Raw genomic sequence first — 25,138 nt, forward strand, 5'->3', positions numbered from 1 at the left:
AAATTGCTCCATCTCACGTTTCACTCATTCCCTGAGACCATATGACACAGGTCGTGAATCTAACTCTTGTTAAACTCACAATGACAAGCAATTGTAGAACCGCTTCTCCTGTTAAAACTCACATCTCCGTTAGCAATTACCATCTAACTATATAACAGCCAGAAGAAAAACCTCTCACCAAGGGCAATACTAATAAATTTGCCGGCAATCTCTATCAACCAAAACTGGCCACAATTGCAGTTCAACACCACCTTTATCTAGAAAACAACTCTACATCAGAACTGTTGAGCAGCACATCATCTACGCTAACACCAGCCACAATGGAACAAAGGCAGAACCTAAAACTAGCAAATTCCAACTAAAAATTGTCAAGAAATCTCAAAGTTTCGAAAGCTTGATGTTTAGATAAACCGAACCAGAAGAGTGTGAAGAGGCAGCCAAATGGTAATGGGTATCCATGGGAATTGGAAGAAGATGTGTATATAAACTATATGTTTATTAGACTTTGGAGTCACGTAGGTCGTTCTAGAGCACGTCCAAAGAGTTGTGGTAGTGCAGGTGGATGAGGAGAGCTAAGTCAGTGATCTGACACTTTTTGTTTGATAACTGCTAAGGTGTCAGTTAGATTCCAATCCGACCAATACTGTTGAGATTGTACTCACTACTATAAGCATCTCTAAATATCCAAATCATAATTCACATAAAAAAGAAGTAGAACATTTGGATCTCTCCATCTCCATTATAAAATGAGAGAGTAATTCCAAATGTTTGAATTCACAAGGATATCCTTTTTATTATCTGGGGATACGCCCCCAAAGACTCAGGGGTTTTATTATCTTCGATCAATCCGGGGTTGCAATAACCTGGATTCTGTAAGCAGTTTGCTGCTCTTTTCTTATTAAAAAAGAATCCTTTTATTGCATTATTCTTGCACTGATCCTGTAAAAATGATGTATAATGAGTGCGGTACTAGAGAATTAATACATAGAGCTGCAAACCTGGACTGAAGCATATTGGTGCTCAAGTTCCACTAACAATCAAAATAAGTAGCTGAACATAAATGGATTATACTTGATTAACTAGAGATGGTATGGATAATTATATTGCCCAAAGCTTGAAAGATGACCCTTAAATCTTCCAAGTCCATCGTCATTTTGTGTATACAAAACATCCAAGAGTATATATGGACCATTTACCTCAATAACCCTCAATAACTCAATTTATAGAGGATCCAACAATTGCCATGTTTGATTATATCTTACAGGCATCAGTAGTTAACTTTGTTCAAAGCTATCGCAGCTTTCGACCCAGATTGACGGCCCAAATGCTTGCAGATGAAGTCACCAGCAGCCATGAGCTTGTTCAGGTCCACATTAGTATTAATTCCCAGCCCATTGAGCATGTAGACAACATCCTCGGTAGCGACATTTCCTGAAGCGCCCTTTGCATACGGACAACCCCCGAGGCCAGCAACCGATGAGTCTATGGTACTGATACCCATCTGTTAAAATACAAGTCAGATGCATAGCCACTCTTTATTGCGATAATTTGATTAAAAGGAGGATGCTTACCTGAAGAGATACAAGAATATTTGGAAGAGATTGGCCATATGTATCATGAAAATGAACAGCGAGCTTGTCTACAGGAATAACGGACATAACAGCTTCAAGCATTGGCATCACAGTCCCTATAAGTACACAAGGAGAACGATAAGGAATATGAAAAATTATAATGGATGTTGGCAAATGAAAAATATCAAGAAAACTATACAGTTTGGACATATAATTAATTTCTTTTACTTTTGAAAACATAACTGGAAAACTAAAATGATATTTAAAGTTTCACTAACGATAAGAATTGAGGTTGCTATTACTATCAGTAGTTAAATTTTTAAGTTTAGTGCCTAGAGATTGTGGCCCTAGAAATCTCAAGCAGCTTAGTTAAGCCCTCTTTGATGTAGAACGACGGTATCAATGAAGAAGAAGTAGCATCCACAACACTCTTTAGTCAACAGAACAGTCTAAATAGAAAGAATTAGATCATCAATAGTTGCCACATAATTTTTTATTTTCTTCAATGAGCATGATTGAATGCTATGATCCAATCACTACTGCTAATCTGGTTAAGATTAAATATTCTAAGAATATTGGGGGAATAAATTAAATAGGATTTTGAGATGAATTGGAGTGGATTTGTGTGGAAAATCTCGTGATATGCAATGGGCAAAGGACCCTAAGTACATCTACAATCTTCCATCCTCTTACCTGGAGTACCAACTCCGATCGTATCACCAAGTGAAATCTCAGAGCAACCCATGTCATAAAGAGCTTTTGCTACATATGCGACCCTTGAAGGAGGAACTGCTCCTTCTACGGGACAACCAACAACACATGAGACATACCTATAATGGTTACGAAATGGTAAGTTGAGATAAAAAATAGTGGTAGATACAGTAATGAGCTTTCAAACACCTCTATTTACTTCTCAGGAAAATTTCTGTTTCATATAGAAGCAAAGAACCAGTTTTCACACTTCTACTACTTTTATCTCTACATACCATTTTATCTCTCCTTATTCTACATTTATTTTTTCACCTTGTCCTCAACAATGGAATAGAAGAGTATCTGAATTCCATAGTAATTTTCCTCCTTGTAGCAATAATCTTAACAGGAAACACATTTAAGGGATTTTAAAGCATAACATACCCACGAACACGTACTGCACGCTCTTTTGCAGCGAGAGTAACAATACGATAACGGGCAAGGCTATCTTCAATGCTGCAGTTGATATTGGACATAGAAAAAGACTCGGAAGCTGAAGCAAAAATGGCAACTTCTTTTACACCAGCTGCAACTGCTGCCTCAAATCCCTATTGATGGAATTAACATAAACTCAATTTTCCACTTATAAGTGCAGAGAAAGGTTGTATACTTATTTCATATCTAAGCCACGAGACTTACTTTAATATTAGGAGTTAAAACAGGAAATCTCACACCCTCTATATTTCGAATCCCTTCTATAACATCCTTTGCGTCTGCTAACTGCAAAATGAAGATCACATTGAAAAAGAACATGGGTTAGCTATGCTGTTTAGGACGAAGGATAAGTTTGATTACATAAGGTTCAATATATTATTGACAAAAGTTCTCATATAGCTATGCTGTTTAAGGATAAGTTTGATTACATAATAAACCTAGTTATTCCATCATTGTGATTTCTGATACAAATTAGCTCTTCAAGAGGTAAAAGGAATAAAAGATAACTAATGAACATCAGAGTTTAGACACAGAATAACAGACCATTACAATAGAGGAATGAAATATATAGTTATACAAAGTTGAATGTTTCCAACTTCTTACTAGCTAACATTTTGTTTATTGATCAAATGGCAAATCATGCCTTTGGCACAGTGCCAGGGCCACTAGCACCGGTAAGGGACAGATAATGGGAGAAAGAGAAGGAGAGGAGACAAGAGGGTAGTCCATACAATTATTGGTAGAGAGGGATGCATCATTGCGGGGAGAGAGAGATGCACGCAGAGGTTGTTGCCATTGTGAGAGGAAGAGGAGGGACGTACTGTCTCTACAGAGGCAGAGAAAAGGGCACAGTCATTGCCCAGGGACTGAGGAGTGGGTATGTATTGACAAGTCTTGCTTGGTATAGGGTGGTTGCCCCTATGGCACCCCTTCCTGGCTAGTGCAACTGACCTAGTAGCATGAGAGGTGCCAAGCAGCATGATCATCCTTTGTTTTACCATTTGATATAGGAAGATATAAGTTTGAATATTTATAAGCTAGAACTCTCATGCTGAGTGGTTTCAACATCCATGACTACACATTATGACAATATTATCAGCTATTAGCTTTACCAACTAACCTATGAATTTGAGAATATATATACTAATATTACTAATTATTGCCCTTTACTAATTACTAAAAGTGTGACCTAAGCACAAAGTAAAGGGAGTACAATTTATGCAAATAGTTTTTTTTTTTCTTAATAATATGATTGATGGGTTTGAACTTAGAACATCACAAAAGCAAGCATCTTCGGTGCACAGAAGCAGGCAACAGACAAAGTATACGGAAAGCGAGAACAAAAGATACTGAATTACAATGTAATAAGGTACACATCTGGCATAACACCAGTGAGACAAGAGATGAAGATTACCTGTGGTACCCATTTTGGGGAAACAAAACTTGTAGCTTCAATAACTGACAATCCAGAAGACACCAACTTCTGTATCAGCTCAATCTTTACAGATGTAGGTATAGTGTTCTTTTCATTTTGCAGACCATCTCTTGGTCCAACTTCCACTATCTTCACAAACTTCGGTAGATATCTTAAACACTATAAGAAACAAATGAAAGTAATGGGTTGTGAGATGTTGCGAATAGGAATAATGATGATGAAGCATGATATCAACATAAGAGAGGTAGAGAGAGATTGAAATGATTTAAGGATTCATAAGATAGTAAAAAAAGAGGGTGCATACTGCATATCAGATGTCAAAGAAACTAATCTTCACAAATGAGAATCAAGCCGAGTGCTTAAAATTACAAAGAAGAATCCAATATTTTGAATAATAACTCCAGCTAGTTGACTTAGTAAACAGAGTAATGTCCATTTGAACATGTAAGAGAAGGGTTGTCAAGAAGTAAGAACAACAGAAACTTGGCATACATGCATGGTCATGATGGAACTAAGATTTTGGACAACTATTCCATGGAATAACACATAATTTGCTACATCTGACAGATATACATAAATAAGTAAAATTATTTCATGGGAGATCCCCATGAACAAATGATAATATTACCATAAGGAATTAGAAACTAACATGTTCTCAATAACATGCTAGAATATCCATCAGATTTTCATATACTAGTTTCTTCAAAAACCATGAAGACAATGAAATGAATAGCAAATTAAGCTTGAAATCAAAGAGATAAGGATTCTCAATAACATGTTCACCTTGTTCGTTATTTCTCTGAGTTCCAGTTCATTGCGAGAAGTGGCAGATTGATGATCTTTTAAATTCCAGGAATCTGAGACATTAACAAATACCATCTGTGATCTACCATTGCAGTTGTTCTTAAGCAGTAACGAATCTGTGTGATACACATCCCCTTGATGCCTTCTCCATGCATATTCTTCACTGCAAATAAAATTATACAGAGCGTGATTCAATAATGTTTCATCTGAGTTACCATTATCAATTGTTTTTAGTTCAATCTTTACTAAAATGGTTCTTGTCTCGTAACAGGGCTTATTCTAGACAACACCATATTTTACATTTGAACCATTCATCCCTTACACTTGCATTGCATGTTACTATATAGTAGACATGTCGTCTCAAACATCACAAATTACTGATAACATGCAAGATAGTGGTGAGAACTCACATTGTGTACATATGCAGCAAACTTCAGTTTAGAAATATCAAAACTTACTTGAAATTGCTGGATGAAGTGCAGTCCCTGCTTTCCTTCAGGCAACTACTGATCTCCATTTCATCCAATCTGAGCCTGCAAGAAGTAGAATTGAACCTTTGCATCCTATCTATACACAATTTCGGCAGGTCTTCGAGACCTAGTGGCTCCTCCAAGCTCGACATGATGGATTTCGAAATGGAAACTGGAATAGAAGCTGCAACATATTCAGATGAGAAATAAATACCCACATAAAATTTCAGGGTTCAGCATTATTCCAACCGCATTGCATGATGAATTCACATATCAGGAGAAGGAAAAAGAAGACAATTTCAAATCTACCTGATAACTACAAAGAGACCTTATGATTTCAAAAGTTTGGTAACTTTTCACATTTAAAGACACTTTACAAGCATATTACTTCAATCAGTAGACTTATAATTGAACCCAATTGTTCGTTTCCCAAATCTTTACATCTTCCGGTTCCAAATATAATTATAGTAACAAAAAATCAAAACAAAACCAGAAATTTAACACGAGGAAAGAAGAATAAGTCGTCAAAGATGATTTAATTACTCATTCGATCATCACCAGACACAAACCGAATCATCAAAATTAGGGGGGGAAATCAGAGAAAAAAAAATTAAGATTCTGACCTGAAAAATCGAGTGGGGATCAAAAAACCGCAATCGAGAGAAACGAATCTAATCGTGAATAACTAGTACGAAATCTACCTTCCTTTTTCGCTTCGGAGTAAAGCGAACGACGAGGGGTTAGTTGGGAGAGGGGAAGATTAAAGAAGCGCGTTTTATGACGGGTAGCTCAGCGAACGGCGTGTTTGCGTTCCGCCCCATAATTAATCGTCGCCACAATAAATAAAGGTGAAACTCTTAAATAACACCCTATATTCTGAGAAAATCTCTGGTCCAGATACTATAATATATATCTCAATATTTGCAAATTGCACCTTGAAATAAAAGATATTTGTATTTGCAAACTGTCCTTTTCGCTCTCATTTGTAAGAAATTAAGGACTTGCAAATTTAGGAGAAAGGTAGGGTGTCATACCCAAATTTCTGGAGAGGGAGAGGGAGAGGGAGGGAGGGGTTAGCAGGTAGTTTTCGGTTGGGTGGGCGGACCACTCGGCGATTACGCGCCTCCAAACGTGACGAGGAATTGGAGACACGAATTTAGTTCGGCGGGTCCCGCTTCTAGAAGCTGCGAATTAGAACCCGTCACTCAATGCGGCCTCCACATATAATATATATATATATATATATATCATGTTCTTTTTAATTAAAAAAAGTATCATTTTATTATTCAATTTTGTGGTTTTAGTTTGACTAGACTTATGGTGTACAATTGACTACTAAAATTAAAGAATTTATGACACTTTGATGAATTTATGACACTTGATGAATTAGATGTTGTCTGTAGTTTTTAATTTTATACATTTTTATTCATCACAATCTTAATCCTTACAGAATTAATGAACAGTAAAAGGACTAATTTTTGTTTTCTGTGGGGATAAATATAATTTTGCTACATGGACTATATGATCAAAAAACTTAAACTATTATCTGTTAGATAATAGACTAGTAATATATATCTACCCTTAGTTACTAGATAAACTTGTTCTGATACTATATTATCATATGATATAGTTGAGCAATCGAAATTGGTAGTGCTACTTAATTAATGTGCTCAATTTTGCAAGCAGTTGGGTATTTTGGGAGTGTAAATTAAGCATACATAATTCTCTGTCACATGTTCTACATCACATATTAAAGAACACAAACTGATTCTAAGTTGGTGGTTGTCACATTTCCAATATTTGGCAGTTTCTCTAAGCAACTAAGAAGATGAAATGATAGTGTAATTATTGTTTTATAATATTTTGAGTGATTATATTTTTTTCTCACTTTTTAGCGGTTAAATATTAATACTATGAAATGTTGAATAATATAGTAATTAAGTTAGTTAGGTTATCCTAATATCCTAACTAATCTAGGCATGGATTCAATTTTATATAACTTGCTAGGGACACGAAAATAACTTGCAATTGGTGAAAGATGAAATTATTACTATTGCCAAAGTTTGATCTTAAGTTTTATTGATAATAATAAGCTGGACAATTGAATCAATTCTTGTACAGAAATAAATCATAACGGGTTAAATTTGCCGTGCCCATGTTGCATATATGAGCGGTATAGGTTAAGCTTTTACCCGACCTAAAAGCTCAACCGACCCACTATTATTATTTATGGCTTGACTTATAATATATGAATATATCTATAATTTTTTTAGTCCCACATTAGATATTTCATATACTATATATCACTATATAATTATGTTTCTATGAAAAATAATTAAAATATTTTTATATAAGCCTATTAAACTCAGCCCACTTAGATATAAACTCATTATATTAGAAACATTATACTAAACTCAAGCCCCATATCTAATAGATTAGTAAACGATAACGGGCTAGAATATTCTAGCCCAGTCCGAACCCAACTGAAGTGATTGGTGGGTTAACCTATGAACAAATATTTAAGCCTAGTTAGCCCAAAAAAAACTCGTCTTGACTTGTCTAATGATCACCTCTACCTCTTTTAGCAGGACAATTAATTTCATTTCAATCAATTTGGTATCCAAAGCAATTCTTTTAAGAAAATGACATTATTTTTCATAGATAGCAACTCGGTAGTAATATGACTTAAAAACTAGCTCGGTGATGTCTTAATATGGAGTATTATTGGCTTGATCATTTGGTTCATCGTTATAGCGGCTTGGAGCAGTAGCTCGGTACGATAGTAGGCTCGTCAATTAATAAACATATTAACTTAGTTGTCCAAACAATTATCTTATATGCTTGGAGACATAGATGTTTCTGTATAAAAGGATGATTGACTTTTTCTTTATCCAATTTATATATACCAAACGAGTTCTTAAATAATACTAAGGAATCGAATTCAATTTAGATATAAGAATATAACAAAAAATAATTGATCCATTAAAAATCGATCGATCAAACCATACCAACATGGACGGTCGGCTCGTACCAAATCCAACCGAAGCGGGAGAGGCGTTTACGATATTTGCCCAAAGATTAACCAGCCTGTCAACTCTGCCAAACTTTGTACGAATCCCATTGTCCCATCGATACACATCGATCTCGGTAACCCACTCGCGGAGTACGAGACTGCTTACTCCCCTTCCATCGGCCGTCAAATCCATCTCGCATCCTACGATCCGCCTATCCGAGCGAGAAACCGCAGTGGATGATACCGCATGGTATCGTCACCGCAATCGACCCGACCGTCGTCTTCCCTTCTCCTTCGCTTCCCTTTCCTCTACTTTCTTTTCTTTCCTACCCTTCTAAGGTTCTATCCTCTCCTTGCGTGCAAATTACGATCTCTTTTTTCTACCCAAAATAATAATAATAATAATAATAATAACAACAACGAATACGAGGAGGGAGGAAGAACATCGTCGCCTCTTTATTCTTTCTCCTCATCTCCCTTCTACAATTAACGAATCAATTAGTGGGTTCTTGTTCTTCTTTCGATGAAAGGTACGATTTTTTTCCTTCAATCTTTTCTTTCTCTGCATTCATTTCAATATTGCGATCTAGTTTTTCTACTGCTCTTGGCTTTACATGGTGTGAAATTACTTTTACAAACGAAAAGTTGTCTCCTTTTAGTGTTGAATGACTGTTTTTTGGTTATGAGAATCAGAGGATTCTGCAATTGTAATCGCCTTTTATTTGCTTTTGCTTGTCAGATGGATTGTGGAATGTTTTGCTAATATTATTTGTTTAGCCTGATGACCTCCTCAACTATACCTGATGGTGCGATGCCAATGAAGCAGCACATTGCAATATTCACGACTGCCAGCCTTCCATGGATGACAGGAACTGCCGTCAATCCTCTTTTTCGTGCCGCTTTTCTCGCGAAGAATGGCGACAGGGAAGTCACCTTGGTGATTCCTTGGCTCTCTTTGAAGGACCAAGAACTAGTTTATCCAAACAAGATTACATTTTGTTCGCCAGCGGAACAAGAAGCCTATGTCCGTAGATGGCTCGAGGAGAGGCTTTATTTTTCGGCATGGTTCAACATCAAGTTCTATCCTGCAAAGGTAACTAGTGCTTATCTTGACCTTCTACTAAATTTTGGAGAAAAGGTAAAACACATAGCATGATATTTCTTGATTAGGTTGTTGGTGGTTGTGTTGTCGTCATTAATTGTTATTGTTTGGCAAGTTAAACTAGTTTGACATGTTTAGAACTAAGGAGCAATGCAGAAGGCTTTTGCTGCTTGAAAAATGCTCTTGACCAAGAGTCAGGACATATCTGGATTGTCTTTATTTCGCTTTTCCTTTATGGTGATAATTCTTCCCTCGGGCATTCATGAACTAAATATTCTTTGTGTTTGATGCAAGATTTCATGTTTTGTTTATATAGTTTTCCAAAGATATGAGGAGCATCCTACCTGTTGGAGATCTCACAGAAATCATTCCTAATGAGGAAGCTGATGTTGCTGTCCTGGAGGAGCCCGAGCATCTTACTTGGTACCATCATGGACGTAGATGGAAAACCAAATTCCGCAAAGTAATTGGTGTTGTTCACACCAATTATCTGGAGTATGTGAAGAGAGAAAAGAATGGACAAGTGATAGCGTTTTTTCTCAAACCTGCTAATACTTGGGTTACTCGAATTTACTGCCACAAAGTAAGTCTATAAATGATGCATCTGGGTACTATATATCTTTCTCATGTTCTATAGTGTTCATAAATTGATACTTTTTTGTATTTCCTTTGAAATGTATAAAGAGAAAATCTCTGATGCATTTTGATGGAGTTGGTGAGCACATTGATCTGTTTGCTTATACATAATTCTGCCATTAGACTTTGAACAGCACATCTCCTATGATGTTTTCAGAGAAATAGAGAACTATAATGCTAATATTCTATCTATTGGTCAAGTAATTAAACTTTATCAACAATAAGAAAAATAAATGGCGTACAAGACAAAATCTTGTTAGTTTTCTTGTTCTTCTTGAAATCATATTAGATATAAAGGCATCTTTAATTGAAAGACATGCTTTTTGTTGGCAAATGTCATTCTTATGAAAGCTATTTGTCTGGCAAATATCATCTTATGAAAATAGCAACTTATTTGGATTTACAAGCTTATCTCACTTTACTGAATTAATAATTTTGTAGTACTTATGATAATTGAATTCATGATTTTTCTATTGAGACAGCGATAGTATTAAAGACATTAACGACTGTTGGTCATCATCCTTCCCTCTAAAATAGATAGCCATTATCTCTTCAGAGGCATCTGATAGAAAATAGATGAACATTTTTCAGAGTAAGAATACATGGTTCAGATATGACTATTTTCATGCTCAAAATGGTGTAATTGGTGTAGGTAAACATACTGTACTCCATTAATTGGTGTAGGTAAACATACTGTACTCCATTATACTGGGAAATATATTTGGATATTTACATTAAAGATGTACTCCATAAGGATTTTGTTCCGAAGCACTGGTTATAGGCTTATAGCAGAACAGAGTTCTAGTTAACCATGCCCTATTCAGGCTTATCTCTTGGTTCTGCTGGGAAATCTCAACTTTCTTTCACCTTTTCTCAGAATAACATAGAATATGACTTTTCTCTCCAGAATGTGCATTTTCTGGATCCAAGATAAAACTTATTTCGCTGTTTCACTGGTTTATGTGACCTATCTTTCTAGATAATATTTTTTCTTTGACATCCATTCTCGATCCTTCGGAATAATGTTATTATATATTTTTCTGTTTTCTTACCTACTGTTCTCATTTAGATTGCCTTGGAGTTGGGTTTTCAATCATTTTCCACAAAGTAAACATGAATATATCATTTGGTCATTCAGGACAGCAGTTTCTTCTTGCTCATTGAATTCTGAACAAGCATTTTTTTCAGTAAAATGCTAAGATGAGGGACAAGGGATCTTGCTAGACCATCTTGAACTTCCTTCATAGTAACAAGTCCATTGCAATTATTTAAGGCTCAAGAGTGCCTTGGGAGCTGTCATTTATTCAAGTGTTTAGATTTGTTTTTTAGTTATGATTTTCTCTCCCTTATTGTAATATTTTGTTATCATACCTGATTTAGGGAACTTAAATAATCACACCGCATCAGGTTCAAAGGAATAGTCAAATTGTAAAATCTTATTATATTCTTTCAGGAAATCTATGCTAATATGAAGATCATCTTGATGTAGATTATCCGATTATCAGCTGCTACCCAGGATCTGCCAAGGTCTATCGTCTGCAATGTTCATGGTGTCAATCCAAAATTTCTTGAGGTTGGCAAGGTAAAGTTAGGGCAGTTGCAGAAAGGTGAAGTAGCTTTCACCAAAGGTATCTACTACATTGGGAAGATGGTTTGGAATAAAGGCTATAAGGAGCTTCTTCAACTACTATCTAAGCACCAGAGCAAGTTAACCGATCTTCAAGTGGATTTATATGGAAATGGAGAAGATTCTGATCAAGTTCGACAATCTGCTGAAAAATTGAGTTTGATAGTAAAAGTTTATCCGGGACGTGATCATGCTGACCCTTTGTTCCATGAGTAAGTTGGAGTGTTCTTTTGACTTAAAAGTCCTTTTGTTTGAGATATGTGTACGTCTTTTTCGCTAATTGCATTCTAGAATGATTATCTTTCTTAATACTCCACCAGTAATTGTGTGATTGTAGATATAGAATGGGGCTTAATTTGGATTCTAGCAGCAGTTAAAATTTCAGAATTTATGCACTAATATAACAAGCTCACTTGTTGTCATAAAAGTCTACTATTTCTATTTGAGAAGTACTGCATCTTTTTTCTTTTTGCAGATACAAAGTATTTTTGAATCCGAGCACAACAGATGTGGTCTGCACAACAACAGCAGAAGCATTGGCAATGGGAAAGATCGTCATTTGTGCCAACCACCCCTCAAATGAGTTCTTCAAGCAGTTTCCGAATTGCCACATGTATAATAATGAGGATGAGTTTGTGAAATTAACTCTGAATGCTCTTGATGAAGAGCCTGCTCCATTAATAGATGAGGTACGACATAAATTGTCATGGGAGGCAGCCACTGAAAGATTCATCGATGCTGCTGAGCTAAACAAGATTCCTGAAGAGAAACCTCCCTCCACAACCAAGCCAGCCTTGTTAAAATCTCTTAGCACTCATAAGTTAAAAAAGAGCATGGAGGAAATCTCTACTTACTTCCATCAAGCTGTATCCGGATTGGAGGTTGCACGTCGAGCTTTTGGCGCCGTCCCGAAAAGTTTGAAACCTGATGAGCAGCAATGCGAGGAGCTTGGATTAGTTTTGTCCAAACGGAAGCAGGCGATGCATCTCTGATGCTGTCAGTCATTCTCTCCTCTCATGTTTAACTCTTTCCGGGACTTGTATACAAAAGAGTGATGATGCTAAGAGAGATGAATCAACAGTACCTGGGGGCAGGGCAGTTCACATCTCTATAACATACTGTTGTATCATAAACATGAAACTAATTTGAACTTGATGTACTCTCAACCAGTTGTAAATTGGAAGTAAGGCAAAAGTAAAGTATCATTTATGTCTATTCTCGCAATTCAATACCTAAGCTGGTCTTCTTCTTTTATCTTCCCACCATCCTATGGTTTGTTCTCAGTATGCATGCAAACAACAGTAGGTTATAATAAAGTATGATTAATACACCCATCCATTCCATTATGTGATGTTAACCTCTTGGAATTATAATTAAAACTTATGACTTCGTATAAAAGAATAAACTTTTGGTGGTGTTGGTTTGGTAGAATATCCAGAAAACACGGAGCTGGTCGGCAATTAGAGTGTGATTAGAGAGATCATCCTCTAATTTGTTTCCAAGTTGCAGATGTAGTCAATGGCTTCGAAGCTTTCCTGGGATTTGTTTAGTGCCAGATTACTCAAAGCTGAGGTGCTTCTAGAAAAGAAGAGCTACTGCAGATGAATGCCAACTCGAAGCTAATTACGACATTTTGTTCCTCCCCATGCATGCACTGCTACCGAGACTTCTCCTCCTGTCGTACTAAAATATACTCGGAATATTTAGACTGAATATTTTTTACCTTGAAAGATTAAAAGCTGGAATAATTACAGAAGCATCATATATAAATAATACATTGTAAATAAAACAGGAATATTCTTAGTCATATATATATATTAAGAGAAGTGGGTTTTCTGAGGAAAAAAATATCGGATTATTACAACGAAATTATTCTTTCTTAGCCTAAGGTATCAGAGAATAAGCCCAATGGAAACTTATAGAAAACACCCTTAATCTTGCTTTTATAATCAAAATAAAAAGTATCTTGCCCACAAAAACTTTATATATATTTTATGAAAAGTAATACTGCGGTTGGATTATAATGACTGTGATGTGAGAAAAAATATATTAATTTTTTAGAATGTGTGTATTAATTCTGAGAGTAGAAATGTTAAAAATATAGTGTGTGAAATATATATAATTTTTTTTTTGGGTCTATTTTTTTTTATCATAAAAGGCAGGTATTTAAGGCTGGCTTGACATAACTCTCGTACTGTTTAGAATCACATCAAATGTATGTTGGGAATAAAAATAAATAAAAAAAAGGGAGACATTTAATTGATTTGATGCTCAACTGCACAAGAAGAATTTGATGTCCGGTCTGAAATCGGTCTTAAATTGTTGTCTTCGATAATTAAATTAAAATTTTCTATAAAAAAAAAAAGAGAGCACATTTATTGGAGTTTTTTTTATTAAATTAGGAAAAACAAATTTATTACATAAAAGAGATTTTATGTAATAAAATCTCATAGTTTTTATTACTATAAGATTTTAATAAATTTTATGTAATAAAAGAGATTTTATTAAAATTCTAATAAATTTTAATAAAATTTATTAAAATTTTAGATATAGAGTTGATCTAATTAATTAATTGATAAATATAAATTAAAGAATAATTGGGTATTAAGTTGGGGCAATAAATTTTTTTTTAATAAGACTAGATATAAGCTAGACAAAGGAAAGGGGTTAATCTTTTTTAGATCCAGAGATATGTAGACCACACTAAATTTTTAATTAACTAGTCTAAGTTTTAAATCATATATGTCGCTAAATAATTATTTTAAAATAAATATTATCGAGATTTGTTCCAAGATATCACGAGCTGCTCCGCTATGCTAACTACAATGTTGATAATTATCAAATATTTTTTATATAATATTATTTAAAATTAGAGTCCAAACTATAATATCCATAGTCACGGGTACCGAGAGAAGTCAAAACCTCTATTATTCTTTAATAATTTTCGTACAAAAAGAAGCGGATCGTATCCCCAGCAGCCAGACTGTAGGAAAATTCGTACGGCCAGGTCATTTTGGCAATCCGTAATTGACCGCTAAATAGCGAGAAATCTTTAAAAAAAATTAAATAGTGTAATAATAATAATGTGTCTAAAAGGGAACTTTTTCATTTTATTTTTTGAATTATATTTTATTAAGAAAAAAACCAAAATATTATTATCCCGTCCACTCAAATCCTGTGCATCGTCTAATCAACGTGTTAGTACTTCTAACTATTTACCAAAATTTTCTTTTTGACTGCTAACTTGTTTTGAGCCAAAGAAGGACGGCCAAGTATTTTATTTCTTTCTGAAAGAAAAAAAAAATAATAAAAGGAGAAAAGAAGATATTCATACAGTCATGGCTGCAGAAGATCTGCTCCCAAACACACAGTAGCGCAAGCGAACAAGAAAGGCGCTCTCTTCCAAAATAGCTACTTTTCTCTCACAAGTTTTTTAAAATTATAAAAAGGCCCTTTTTCTTTTGCAGACGAAATGATAGTTATGATGGGGTTTCACGAGCCACTTTTTCAGAAAAGCACTCGAGTTAAAATTATTTCTTTTTCCTTTTCTTTTCAGAGCGGCGCCGCCTGCCTTGCCAAAATAATAATTAAAGCAAGGGCAGGAAGGAAAAAAAAAAAAAAAAAAAACCAAGAAAAAGAAAGAGAGTGGTAAAAAGGGAATTATTCCACTAAAGCCCCCGAGAGAGCTACTAATTATGAAAAGGTAAAAGAACCGAGGGCATGCGTAGAATAATGGGTTTTTTTCCTACAGTGATTCTTTTTGGTCCTTCTCCTCGACAACTGCCTCGTCCTCCTCAAAACCACATCCATTATGTGGTTGGCTCCTCAGGGGGGCAACTTTATTTTGGTAACCAATAACTACCCAAACCAAATACTACCCCCCCACGGTCAATGGTCAATGGTCAATGGTGATGCAGGTGGGGGAGTTGTTCTTTGGGTAGTTGTTGTGTTGGGAGACCTTCGTTTTTTGCTGGTAGAGTGGTGGCGTCGGGCAAGGACTGTTCATTGTAAGCTTTTGCCTGAGCTTTGAAAGGTGGAGAGTACTTTGGTTGCTTCACTTTAGTGTTAGGGATTTGGGGGCCTTAATTGGGATTTATTTTCTCACTAACTACTAAGCTTTTAAGGTGTTAGACAGGCTATATGATAATTTATTGTCACTAAAAGTCTTTAAAGTATTATAATTGCCACTTATATATTTTTGGGTTTTTTAAAAAGTAGTTTAAAAAATAGTTTAGAAAACTAAACCAAAAAAAAAAAAAAAAATCTATGGAAGTATCATATTAACTAATTTTATAAACATATATCATAGCAAGTATCATATTAACTAAAATATATCATCATTTAAATATAGTTTACTAGTAAGAAAGATAAAATTATATAGAACTATAGAAGTGAACACAACTTTTAGAACTAAAATAGAAGCATCGGAAGTGACCGAATAGATTCGCTCAGCTATTCAATCCAGTTTGATAATAAAATCGAAATAATTTGGTAGTCGGTTATTTTTAAATAATCCGGTTCAACCGGCATTTATAATATTTTAAAAGTTTTTAATGGCAACTATATGAAAATATATTCTTAATTTTATATTATAACATATTTATTTGGGCCATGTGTGATCGTGCACCACTTAGGCTTATAATAACAAGTATAATAGTAATCCCTATGTTAGTTAGGGAAGGCTTAGGTATAAGTGGGTGGCCTTAATCTATACCTATGTAAATTTAGTGATAGGTATCATATGATAGGTATTTATTTATAGAGGCATTTCCTGTGGTTTTATGTCACACTCGTAAATAATATGTGTACGAGAGGGAAGGTCATCAGAGGGACGTATTATAATATATTGGCTTTATATAACGCCAAAAATGTGATAGAAAACAAATTAACGAATAAATCACTGTCAGTTAGACTCTTTCTAAAAGAGTAAAAGTAGAAAACAGTAAGCTTGTTAACAGCAGCATTATATACATTTGGCTAGCAGGTTACAAGTTAATGATAGATTAATTGAGTATTACGGTAATTTGGGATGGGTGGTATTTAATTTAAATTATGAGCGCAAAAGTGTGTTTGATTGCGTAATTCGTGTCTGAGTGTAGGCAGATGGGAACATTTACCTGCGAGCCGGCAAATATCCAACATACTAACGCCATCCTCGATTTGGGTGACCCAGAGAGAAACAACGAAGCCGAGCTAAGAGAGGAGAAGAGAACAAACAAGCCAACCAACCAACCACACTGACGTAGTCAACACCCCAAAACCCCAAAAGAAAAGAGAAGAGAAGAGAAGGGAAGGAAAAGAAAAGATTGAGAGAGAGAGAGAATCCGAAAGGACTACCATTTTTACGGGATTCTGTGTCACTCTCTCTCTCTCTCTCTCTCTCTCTCCTCTTCACCCATGTCACCTTCTCGCCCCTCCCCTACTATTCCCTCCCCTGCGCTCCGCCTCCCCTCATTGGCCTCCGTTTCCCAACAGCCCCTACGATGAGCGACAACCCCCTCTGGACTAGCCCAGGAAGACCTCATCAAAGGACACCTCTTCCTCCCTTTCTTGTCTGCCATTAATCCCGCCATTAATATATTAAACCATTTACCCACCTCCTCTCCCAGGTACTACTAGGCTACTACTACTACTGCTGCTGCTCTTCTCTCTTTGTCTTCCTCCGTCATCTTCCGGCAAAGCTCGCTCCTTTTCTGAAGCTTATCCTGGAAATGGGCTGATCTCCTCTGTTACCGCAGCAGCTAGCTATTTTGGCAGTTATCTCTCTCTCTCTCTCTCTCTGCGTCCAAACTTTAAACAAGACCTCTCCTTCTTGCTCCTCCCTTCTTCGCTTTCCCATCTCGGTCTGGTTGCATTTTAGAAGGAAAAGTTGCTTTTGCAGTAAAGATCGCTTCTTGGGAGTCCGAACTTCTTCCTCTGTGATCGGAGCTAGAAAAGCTCTCGCCTTTCGCGTCCAAGATGATCACCGCGGCCGATCTTTACCATGTGCTCTCTGCTGTGGTTCCTCTTTACGTCGCCATGATCTTGGCCTACGGCTCGGTGAAGTGGTGGAGGATCTTTACGCCCGACCAGTGCTCCGGCATCAATCGTTTCGTCGCACTCTTCGCCGTCCCGCTCCTCTCCTTCCACTTCATCTCCACCAACAACCCCTACGACATGAACTATCGCTTCATCGCGGCGGACACGCTCCAGAAGCTCATCGTCCTCTGCGTCTTGGCCATTTGGTCCAAAGCAAGCTCTCGCGGTTGCTTGGAGTGGACGATAACTCTCTTCTCTCTCTCCACTCTCCCAAACACTCTTGTCATGGGGATTCCTTTATTGAAGGGGATGTATGGGGCCAACTCCGGTACCCTCATGGTCCAAATCGTTGTTCTTCAGTGCATAATTTGGTACACTTTGATGCTCTTCTTGTTCGAGTACAGGGGAGCTAAACTTTTGATCATGGACCAGTTCCCCGACACTGCTGGTTCTATAATATCCTTCAGAGTCGATTCGGATATCATCTCTCTCGATGGCAAAGAGCCGTTGCAAACCGACGCCGAGGTCGGTGAGGACGGAAAACTCCACGTCACGGTCAGGAAGTCGACGAGCTCAAGGTCGGAGATTTACTCGAGAAGGTCCCACGGGCTCAACTCGGGCGTCTCGATCACTCCTCGCCCCTCCAACTTATCCAACGCCGAGATTTACTCGCTGCAGTCGTCGAGGAATCCGACGCCGAGGGGGTCTAGTTTCAATCACACGGATTTCTACTCAATGGTGAACGGGAATAAGAATGCTACTAGCTTGAGCCCGAGGAATTCTAACTTTGGAAATGGTGGTGGTTTTGACGAGGAGAGTGGCGTGGGAAGGGGATACCCGGCGCCACCGGCGACCGGAATCTTCTCGCCGGTCGGGGCAAAGAAGAAGGTGAATGTGGTTGATGGAGGGAAGGATCTGCATATGTTCGTCTGGAGTTCGAGCGCTTCGCCGGTGTCGGAAGGCGGGATTCATGTGTTCAGGGGAGGAGAGTTCGCAAATGAGCATGGAGTAGCTCACACAATTGATCACCATGCAAAAGGTGAGAACTTTTAACTTTTACTTGCGACTTGGAATTATTAAGTAGTTTCTATCATGCATTAAATTTGATACTAGCGTGCTCTGCAATTTGTGGACTCTTAAATTGTTTAAGAATAATTGGTTGATGTGATGTTTAGCATACCAAGAAATCATGGTAGTGTCATTTAAATTGTTTTATCTGCATATAATGTTTGTTCTTGATCTTATATGTACTCATTCTGATTTGTTAGAAGCTCGCCACGACGCATATGATGAATACAGTCGCGAAGATTTCAGCTTTCGGAACAGGTCAATAGCTCAAGGAGGAGACTCTCTTCAGAAGGATGGGCCAAGCCTCTCAAAATTAGGATCTAATTCCACCGCCGAGCTCCACCCTAAAGGCGGCGCAGATGGAGATGGTAAGCTGACTTCGATGCCGCCGGCCAGTGTGATGACTAGACTAATCCTGATCATGGTTTGGAGGAAGCTAATTCGAAACCCCAACACTTACTCCAGCCTCTTTGGTCTCGTCTGGTCTCTAGTGTCTTACAGGTTATTTTCATTCCAGTGTGTGGCTTAAAATTTTCCTACGTTTATGTAGCTGATGAGATGATTGCTATGTTGCAGATGGGAGATTGAAATGCCAGCAATTATTGCTCGTTCGATCTCGATATTATCTGATGCAGGGCTCGGAATGGCAATGTTCAGTCTTGGTACAGTATAAAAATCTCAAGTTTCATAGCTTGATATATATATACACACACATATATGTGTGTTCTTTTGCTGACATGAAAAAAATTATTGTCGATGAACTTCAGGTTTATTTATGGCATTACAGCCAAGGATTATTGCCTGTGGAAATTCTCTTGCAACGTTTGCGATGGCGGTCAGATTCCTCACAGGTCCAGCAGTCATGGCAGCTGCATCAATTGCTGTTGGCCTTCGCGGCACGCTGTTGCATATCGCAATTGTGCAGGTCTGTTGTATGCTGCATTCATGAATTATTCTGGGTGGTAATGCATGTCAAATATACATCAACCTCAAATCAGTTTGGAGCATAATTTAACTGACTATATGCTGAGAAACAGAATTTTAATACTTGTGCTATTTCTCAGCAACCATTTTCTTAGATATAAAGCAGGAAGTCTTTCAAAGCCATCTCTGCTCTAACCTTTGTTGTTTTCTGATCTTCAGGCAGCCCTTCCTCAAGGAATTGTGCCATTTGTGTTTGCCAAGGAATACAATGTGCATCCTGACATACTCAGTACAGCGTATGATCTCTTGCTCAATTAGTCGAACTTAGTCACTACTAAAAAGCTTCAATTTGGACATCCCTTCGCAATGAGATGGTTCTGATATGATGCCTAATTCTTGCAGGGTCATCTTTGGAATGTTAATAGCTCTGCCCATCACTCTTGTTTACTACATATTATTAGGGCTTTGAAGCTCGAGGGAGATCGGTGTAAACAGCGACGACGACTGCCTGACAAAGATTAGGATCCTATAACAAGAATATTAGAGTTCCATAGCTCCCTTTTTTCCTCTCTCTCTCTCTCTTCTCTCTAGATCTTTAGATCGTCCCTAATAGTTAGCTTCATCTTCCATATTATTATGACTTATTAGATAGGTAAGATTTTGCTAAGATATAGTGGGGGTCAGAAAGGAAACATTATTAGCATCAACACCCGCCCCTGTTAATTTCTTCTGGATTATTTGGAAGGCTTCTGTATTTTGAGAAGAATCTGTTGAAGTCGTAGTGCTGCTAAAAATTTTCTCTTGTTCTTGGCTTGAAGTAGATGCATCAAGTTGTGTAACTTGACCATTAGCTGCATGCCAGGATTGCAAGTATTTGGCAATGAAGGCAATTTCTCTCCTCTTAAAAGTGTAAATGTACCATATTCTGCTCCTCTGCTTGCAGTGAGGACAATGTGACCTCTCTTGGGCCCTTCACCACTACCCACTAATAATCTACCCCTGGAAAATTCTAACAGTATAAAATGATTAAAACCATATTTCTCTACTAATTCTTACTCCATCCACTCTTTCTTATCCGATTGACTGTCTAAATTAACATTCGTGACTTCAAATCCTTCTAAGAATGCAAAGAGAAGCTTTCTCAAGAAAAAGAAAAGAAAAATGCAATGTGAAAGTACATGACTTTGTGAAAATAGTTGAAGATTCTCAAATATAAAATAACTAAAGGAAACAACTGAAATGAATTATAATTCTAAGCAAATAAATGCGAAATTTCCAGGTACAGTGTCAGCATTGCGCAATGCTGTGATCATCAGAGGAAAGTCAGAAGAGGATGAGGGAAAAAGAACAAGAGAGAGAGAGAGAGAGAGAGAAGACAACAAAGCAACTTTAATCTATACGCACATACTGAAGCACTTACTCATATCCCCCCCACTGTAGCCGACAACCATACGCATGTCTCTTCTTTTCATTCCCCTCCCCTTCGGCCTTGTGTTTGATTGTGTCCCCATTCCCCCCAGTCCCCAGTCCCCAGTCCCTTCCTCCACATGGACATTATTATCATCATTCTTATAATTATTTGCTCTTGTTACTAATCATACCTCTTAAGCACGCATGTAATTATAAAAGCCTCCACCCTTTTCAGCTCCTCGTCAAACCTCAAAGCTCCATGAGATTAACACCCTATAATTTCCTCTTATCTTTGTTCTCAAGTGGATAGCAAGGAATATGTTGTAGTTAATTTGGAGCTTAATTAATATTGCCTAGCAAGCATATCAACGAGTCTCAATGGATCACAACTAAGCCTAACTAATGACTTTATTTATCCTTCGGAATAGTTCACAATTTATGTATATATTTTATTATCAATTTACACTCTACTGTCCAGATAGTTATTGTTGTATATTTTGCTTAAAATTCTTTTTTTTTTTTGAAAAAAAAAACCTTAAGATTTAATTCAAGAATATTAGCACATATAATTATATGATATTTAATTGCGAGCGCGCAATTAATTTGGTAGCGCGTGCCCGGCCGAGCCGCATGATAGAATTTCTACTGTTGTATAGGCAGCATACACGTGCAGCCCAACAAAGCTACTTTCTTTTCTCTCTCTCACTCCTCTTCATTCTCTTTCTCTCTCTCTTCAAAATATTTTAATTTTTAATATTAAATTCTTTTGCCTCTTTATCGTATGATCTGATATGCTGCTTCTCAGTGCGCCTCCTTGATGAGCTCCTTCTGAGCAATGGATATGATTAAACTCTGACAACGGTCGGCACGCGCGCCACCAGCCACGCTCAATTACTCCATTCTCGCCATCATCTCTCTCCTCCTCCTCCTCTTCCTCCTCCTCCCCTCCTTGCTCTCTCTTTCTTGGAGGTCAAAAACGACGGGCTGTGGTCCCAGAAACACACACACACACACACCTCCTCTCATGCATAGGTGGCATGACACACTCATTCCTTTGCTTCTCAAACTAATTCTTCTAATTACTGACTTTAAATACCAATATATATATATGTATGTATCTTAGGCGCGTGCATGCATCGAGTAGATGGGTGGGTGGGGGGGGGATTCTTTGACATAGAAAGCGAGTCAGCCAAAAAGAACTTCATCTCGACCAGAATCTAAAAGAGAGATACATATATATGGGCAGACTTTTGTTAAAGCTAGCTTTCAAAGGCCAACTCCATCAACCTTAATTATATATTTATATGTCCAAGTTATTAGATATTAGCTTACAAGTTACAATTATAACATTAACCTTATTCTAAATTCCAAGACAAGTAAATAGAGAGACAACAACACAATAAAACATCACTGAGAAAGATAAAGATACACGATGATGACAAGAGTTTTTGGAGATGTGAGTGGTCAGGCCAAGCTCCTGTTATGCAGCACCTTCCTCCTCTTGTTACGGTCGGCCGGCGCCGCGCGATAAACGAGGGATTTAAGCGCATCTCTTAAGAGGTCGCCGCCGCCGCTGTCATCGTCGTTGCAGTTCCCGTCCTCGCTGGCGACGACGAGTACGTTGCGGACCCTCCCGCCGAGCGTGGCGATCTCGGCCCTGAGGGTCTTGAGGCGGAGAGAGCGGAGGGTCTCGATTAGCTCGGGGAGCAGGTCGGAGCGGTCGTCGCAGCACACGGAGGCCTCGAACACCGCGGACGGCCGTTGGCCGGCGTAGGGTTTGGAGGAAGGGAGCACGACGATCTCGTCCGTCTCCGTCGGGAGGAGCTGCGCCTCGGCGATCGACGCCATCCGCTGCTTTAAATCCCGCACTCGCTCCACCGCCTTGGCTAGTAAGGATGCCTTGTCCATCTGCAAGCATGATAACACTTCAATAATTATCCATAGAGAAACGGAAAATCGTAACCCCAGAAATCAAGTCCTCAAGAAACTTCATAAAAAACCCTAACCCTAAAAATCAATTATTATTCTACTCAGCATGTTGTACGAGTATTCCTAAGTTGGAATCCCAACAGCAATGGTTTAACCGGAAGGTATCTACGTACCTTGGCGTCGCAGGCGAGAATCGCGCGGAGGCGATCGAGATGAGACTTGATGCGTTCCCTTCGGCGCTTCTCGGCCTCGCGGTGGTTGTGCGACGCGATGAGGGCGCGGTCGGCGGCCGCGGGATCGGCGGCGGGATCTTGGGGAGGATTAGGGTAGAAGGAAGCCATGAAGCAGCAGGTGGTGGGGATAGGGATAGGGATAGGGATAGGGATAGGGATAGGACTAGGGATGGGTGTGGAATTGGATGGAGTCGTAGTTTGGACGTGGGTGGTGGTGGTGGTGGTGGTGGTGCAGGTATGGGCAGTGGTGGGAGAGATATTAGGGTACATGGTGTCGGAATAGTTTGTTATCCGGGGGAAGAAGAATATATAAGTGAGTGTGAAGTGATGGATAGATGGATCATAAGTACTCCGAGGAGGGGGGATAACACTACGGGAGAGGCCACTTTGCCGCGTTTATCGGGGGGAAGGGGGGGACAAAGATTAATCCGTGGACTTTATTTTGATAGAGAGAGAGTTATGCAACTATGCATGTGACTGGGGACATAATGGTAAATTAATTATTTTGTGTTTTGAAAGTATATTTAAAACCATATATATATATTTTTTTTTGGATAATATGTTTGGCATGTTTTATTATTTTGGAAAGTGTCTTTTGCTGGTAGACATATCCTCATCAACACTACATTTATTACCATTCTTAATTTCTGGTATGCCTTGATGTAGATTTTAGATTTCATGCTTGACCAAGTTGCTAAGTTCGCTAGGGGTTTTCTATTGTAGAAAGGGAAGCACAAGACAAACCTTCACCTTGTTAACTGGGATACGATATCCAAATTCAAGATAGAGGCGACTTATCGGTTAGGGATCTCTGATTGGCAAAGATTGCTTTAATGGGTAGTAACATTTACAAATTTTTAAAAAATGACTTGGTGGCAATTATAGCGGCACAGAGTCAGTCATCTAGTAGGCCAAGGGATGAGAGTGGATTTCCTCAGTGACCCTTGGATTATCAAAATTTCTCTCCAGTATATGCCTTTCTTTTTTTGTGCTAAACGGTTCTATGTGTGTGGCTGAGTTGATGTCCTTGGGCAACTCGAGCCTAAACTTTTTAAAAGGTACCTTCAAGGTGGACTTGACTAAAACCATTCCGGGCATGTGAACTAGTAGTTTAGAGGATAAGTGGGTATGGTGTTCAAACTTAATGGCCATTTCATCAGCTAAACTATTTGTCATTATTTGGCCTAAAACCCTATTTGAAGACCCAGAGAGAAGTTCTGGAAGCTCAAAATTAGCACTAATGTTCCTTTAGAAAGTTTTTAGAGGTTGTATCCCTACAAAAAGTCTTTTAGCCAATCTATGCATTGGCTCCTTCGAACTGTGCCCCATTTGTGGGCTGTGGAACGAGACAGTGGATCACTTATTTTATACTTGTCGGTGTGCTCTTGAGGTTTGAGAGTTCATAGCCCAACACCTCGATTGTCGTATCCTTTTCCTTTGATATTCATTAGATTTGCTATAATTGGTCCTATCTTGGTGGTCACAATGGTAAGTTTAAGGCAATAATAGCCACCGGTATATACTGATTTGAAAAGCTAGAAACGAAATGTGTTTTGAGGGCCTTAAGCAAAGCCTAGATATCACAACGTGGCTAACGGTTTGAATGGCGTGGGAAGATTTTGATTAGCCAGTTGAAGAGAGGAAGGAACCAGAATGACTATGGATCAAATGGCTGCCTTCTCCTAATGAATACCTCAAAATTAATTCTAATGC

The 25,138-nt window shown here is 38.0% G+C and overlaps 4 protein-coding genes across 7 annotated transcripts; 2 read left to right on the forward strand and 2 right to left on the reverse strand.

The window, feature by feature from the left end:
* Positions 1-1,051: 1,051 nt before the first annotated feature.
* LOC140776711 (hydroxymethylglutaryl-CoA lyase, mitochondrial-like) lies at positions 1,052-6,313 on the reverse strand. Of its 3 annotated transcripts, none has more exons than XM_073120525.1 (9): positions 6,167-6,313; positions 5,454-5,649; positions 4,975-5,158; positions 4,171-4,350; positions 2,961-3,041; positions 2,706-2,869; positions 2,265-2,401; positions 1,572-1,687; positions 1,052-1,501 (listed from the first exon to the last, which is right to left on the reverse strand). In XM_073120525.1, exons 2-9 carry the CDS (start codon positions 5,615-5,617, stop codon positions 1,268-1,270), a joined length of 1,260 nt encoding a protein of 419 aa, XP_072976626.1. In that variant the 5' UTR covers positions 5,618-5,649; positions 6,167-6,313; the 3' UTR covers positions 1,052-1,267. The 3 variants fall into 3 exon arrangements, with proteins under 3 accessions (XP_072976626.1, XP_072976627.1, XP_072976628.1); XM_073120526.1 differs by having other exon boundaries at positions 6,089-6,234; XM_073120527.1 differs by having other exon boundaries at positions 5,454-5,637; positions 6,167-6,182.
* A 2,341-nt stretch (positions 6,314-8,654) lies between these two features.
* LOC140776599 (digalactosyldiacylglycerol synthase 2, chloroplastic-like) lies at positions 8,655-13,058 on the forward strand. Of its 2 annotated transcripts, none has more exons than XM_073120346.1 (5): positions 8,655-9,008; positions 9,256-9,571; positions 9,897-10,163; positions 11,706-12,055; positions 12,319-13,058. In XM_073120346.1, the coding sequence occupies exons 2-5, from the start codon at positions 9,260-9,262 to the stop codon at positions 12,833-12,835; spliced, it is 1,446 nt and encodes a 481-aa protein (XP_072976447.1). In that variant the 5' UTR covers positions 8,655-9,008; positions 9,256-9,259; the 3' UTR covers positions 12,836-13,058. The 2 variants fall into 2 exon arrangements, with proteins under 2 accessions (XP_072976447.1, XP_072976446.1); XM_073120345.1 differs by having other exon boundaries at positions 8,657-9,008; positions 9,218-9,571.
* Positions 13,059-17,155: 4,097 nt separating this feature from the next.
* Positions 17,156-20,772, forward strand: LOC140776788 (probable auxin efflux carrier component 1b). The gene is made up of 6 exons (XM_073120643.1): positions 17,156-18,900; positions 19,130-19,430; positions 19,506-19,591; positions 19,697-19,854; positions 20,073-20,149; positions 20,256-20,772. Exons 1-6 carry the CDS (start codon positions 17,802-17,804, stop codon positions 20,320-20,322), a joined length of 1,788 nt encoding a protein of 595 aa, XP_072976744.1. The 5' UTR covers positions 17,156-17,801; the 3' UTR covers positions 20,323-20,772.
* Positions 20,773-22,517: 1,745 nt separating this feature from the next.
* On the reverse strand, positions 22,518-23,824 carry LOC140776274 (transcription factor bHLH106-like). The gene is made up of 2 exons (XM_073119925.1): positions 23,366-23,824; positions 22,518-23,171 (listed from the first exon to the last, which is right to left on the reverse strand). The coding sequence occupies exons 1-2, from the start codon at positions 23,693-23,695 to the stop codon at positions 22,728-22,730; spliced, it is 774 nt and encodes a 257-aa protein (XP_072976026.1). The 5' UTR covers positions 23,696-23,824; the 3' UTR covers positions 22,518-22,727.
* Positions 23,825-25,138: the final 1,314 nt, after the last annotated feature.

This window comes from Typha angustifolia, chromosome 14 (assembly GCF_048772165.1).
Source record: "Typha angustifolia cultivar Huaian chromosome 14, ASM4877216v1, whole genome shotgun sequence".
NCBI lineage: Eukaryota > Viridiplantae > Streptophyta > Magnoliopsida > Poales > Typhaceae > Typha > Typha angustifolia.

Coding starts and splice junctions, on each gene's coding strand:
- LOC140776711 (XM_073120525.1), bottom strand. CDS start 5,617: ATGTCGAGCTTGGAGGAGCCACTAGGTCTCGAAGACCTGCCGAAATTG. Junction 4,351..4,974: donor TCAGAGAAATAACGAACAAG/GTGAACATGTTA, acceptor TGTTTCTTATAG/TGTTTAAGATATCTACCGAA. Junction 2,870..2,960: donor TTTTAACTCCTAATATTAAA/GTAAGTCTCGTG, acceptor TTCCATCAATAG/GGATTTGAGGCAGCAGTTGC.
- LOC140776599 (XM_073120346.1), top strand. CDS start 9,260: ATGACCTCCTCAACTATACCTGATGGTGCGATGCCAATGAAGCAGCAC. Junction 10,164..11,705: donor CTCGAATTTACTGCCACAAA/GTAAGTCTATAA, acceptor ATCTTGATGTAG/ATTATCCGATTATCAGCTGC. Junction 12,056..12,318: donor GCTGACCCTTTGTTCCATGA/GTAAGTTGGAGT, acceptor TTCTTTTTGCAG/ATACAAAGTATTTTTGAATC.
- LOC140776788 (XM_073120643.1), top strand. CDS start 17,802: ATGATCACCGCGGCCGATCTTTACCATGTGCTCTCTGCTGTGGTTCCT. Junction 19,592..19,696: donor AATGGCAATGTTCAGTCTTG/GTACAGTATAAA, acceptor GATGAACTTCAG/GTTTATTTATGGCATTACAG. Junction 19,855..20,072: donor TGCATATCGCAATTGTGCAG/GTCTGTTGTATG, acceptor TCTGATCTTCAG/GCAGCCCTTCCTCAAGGAAT.
- LOC140776274 (XM_073119925.1), bottom strand. CDS start 23,695: ATGTACCCTAATATCTCTCCCACCACTGCCCATACCTGCACCACCACC. Junction 23,172..23,365: donor TTCTCGCCTGCGACGCCAAG/GTACGTAGATAC, acceptor TCATGCTTGCAG/ATGGACAAGGCATCCTTACT.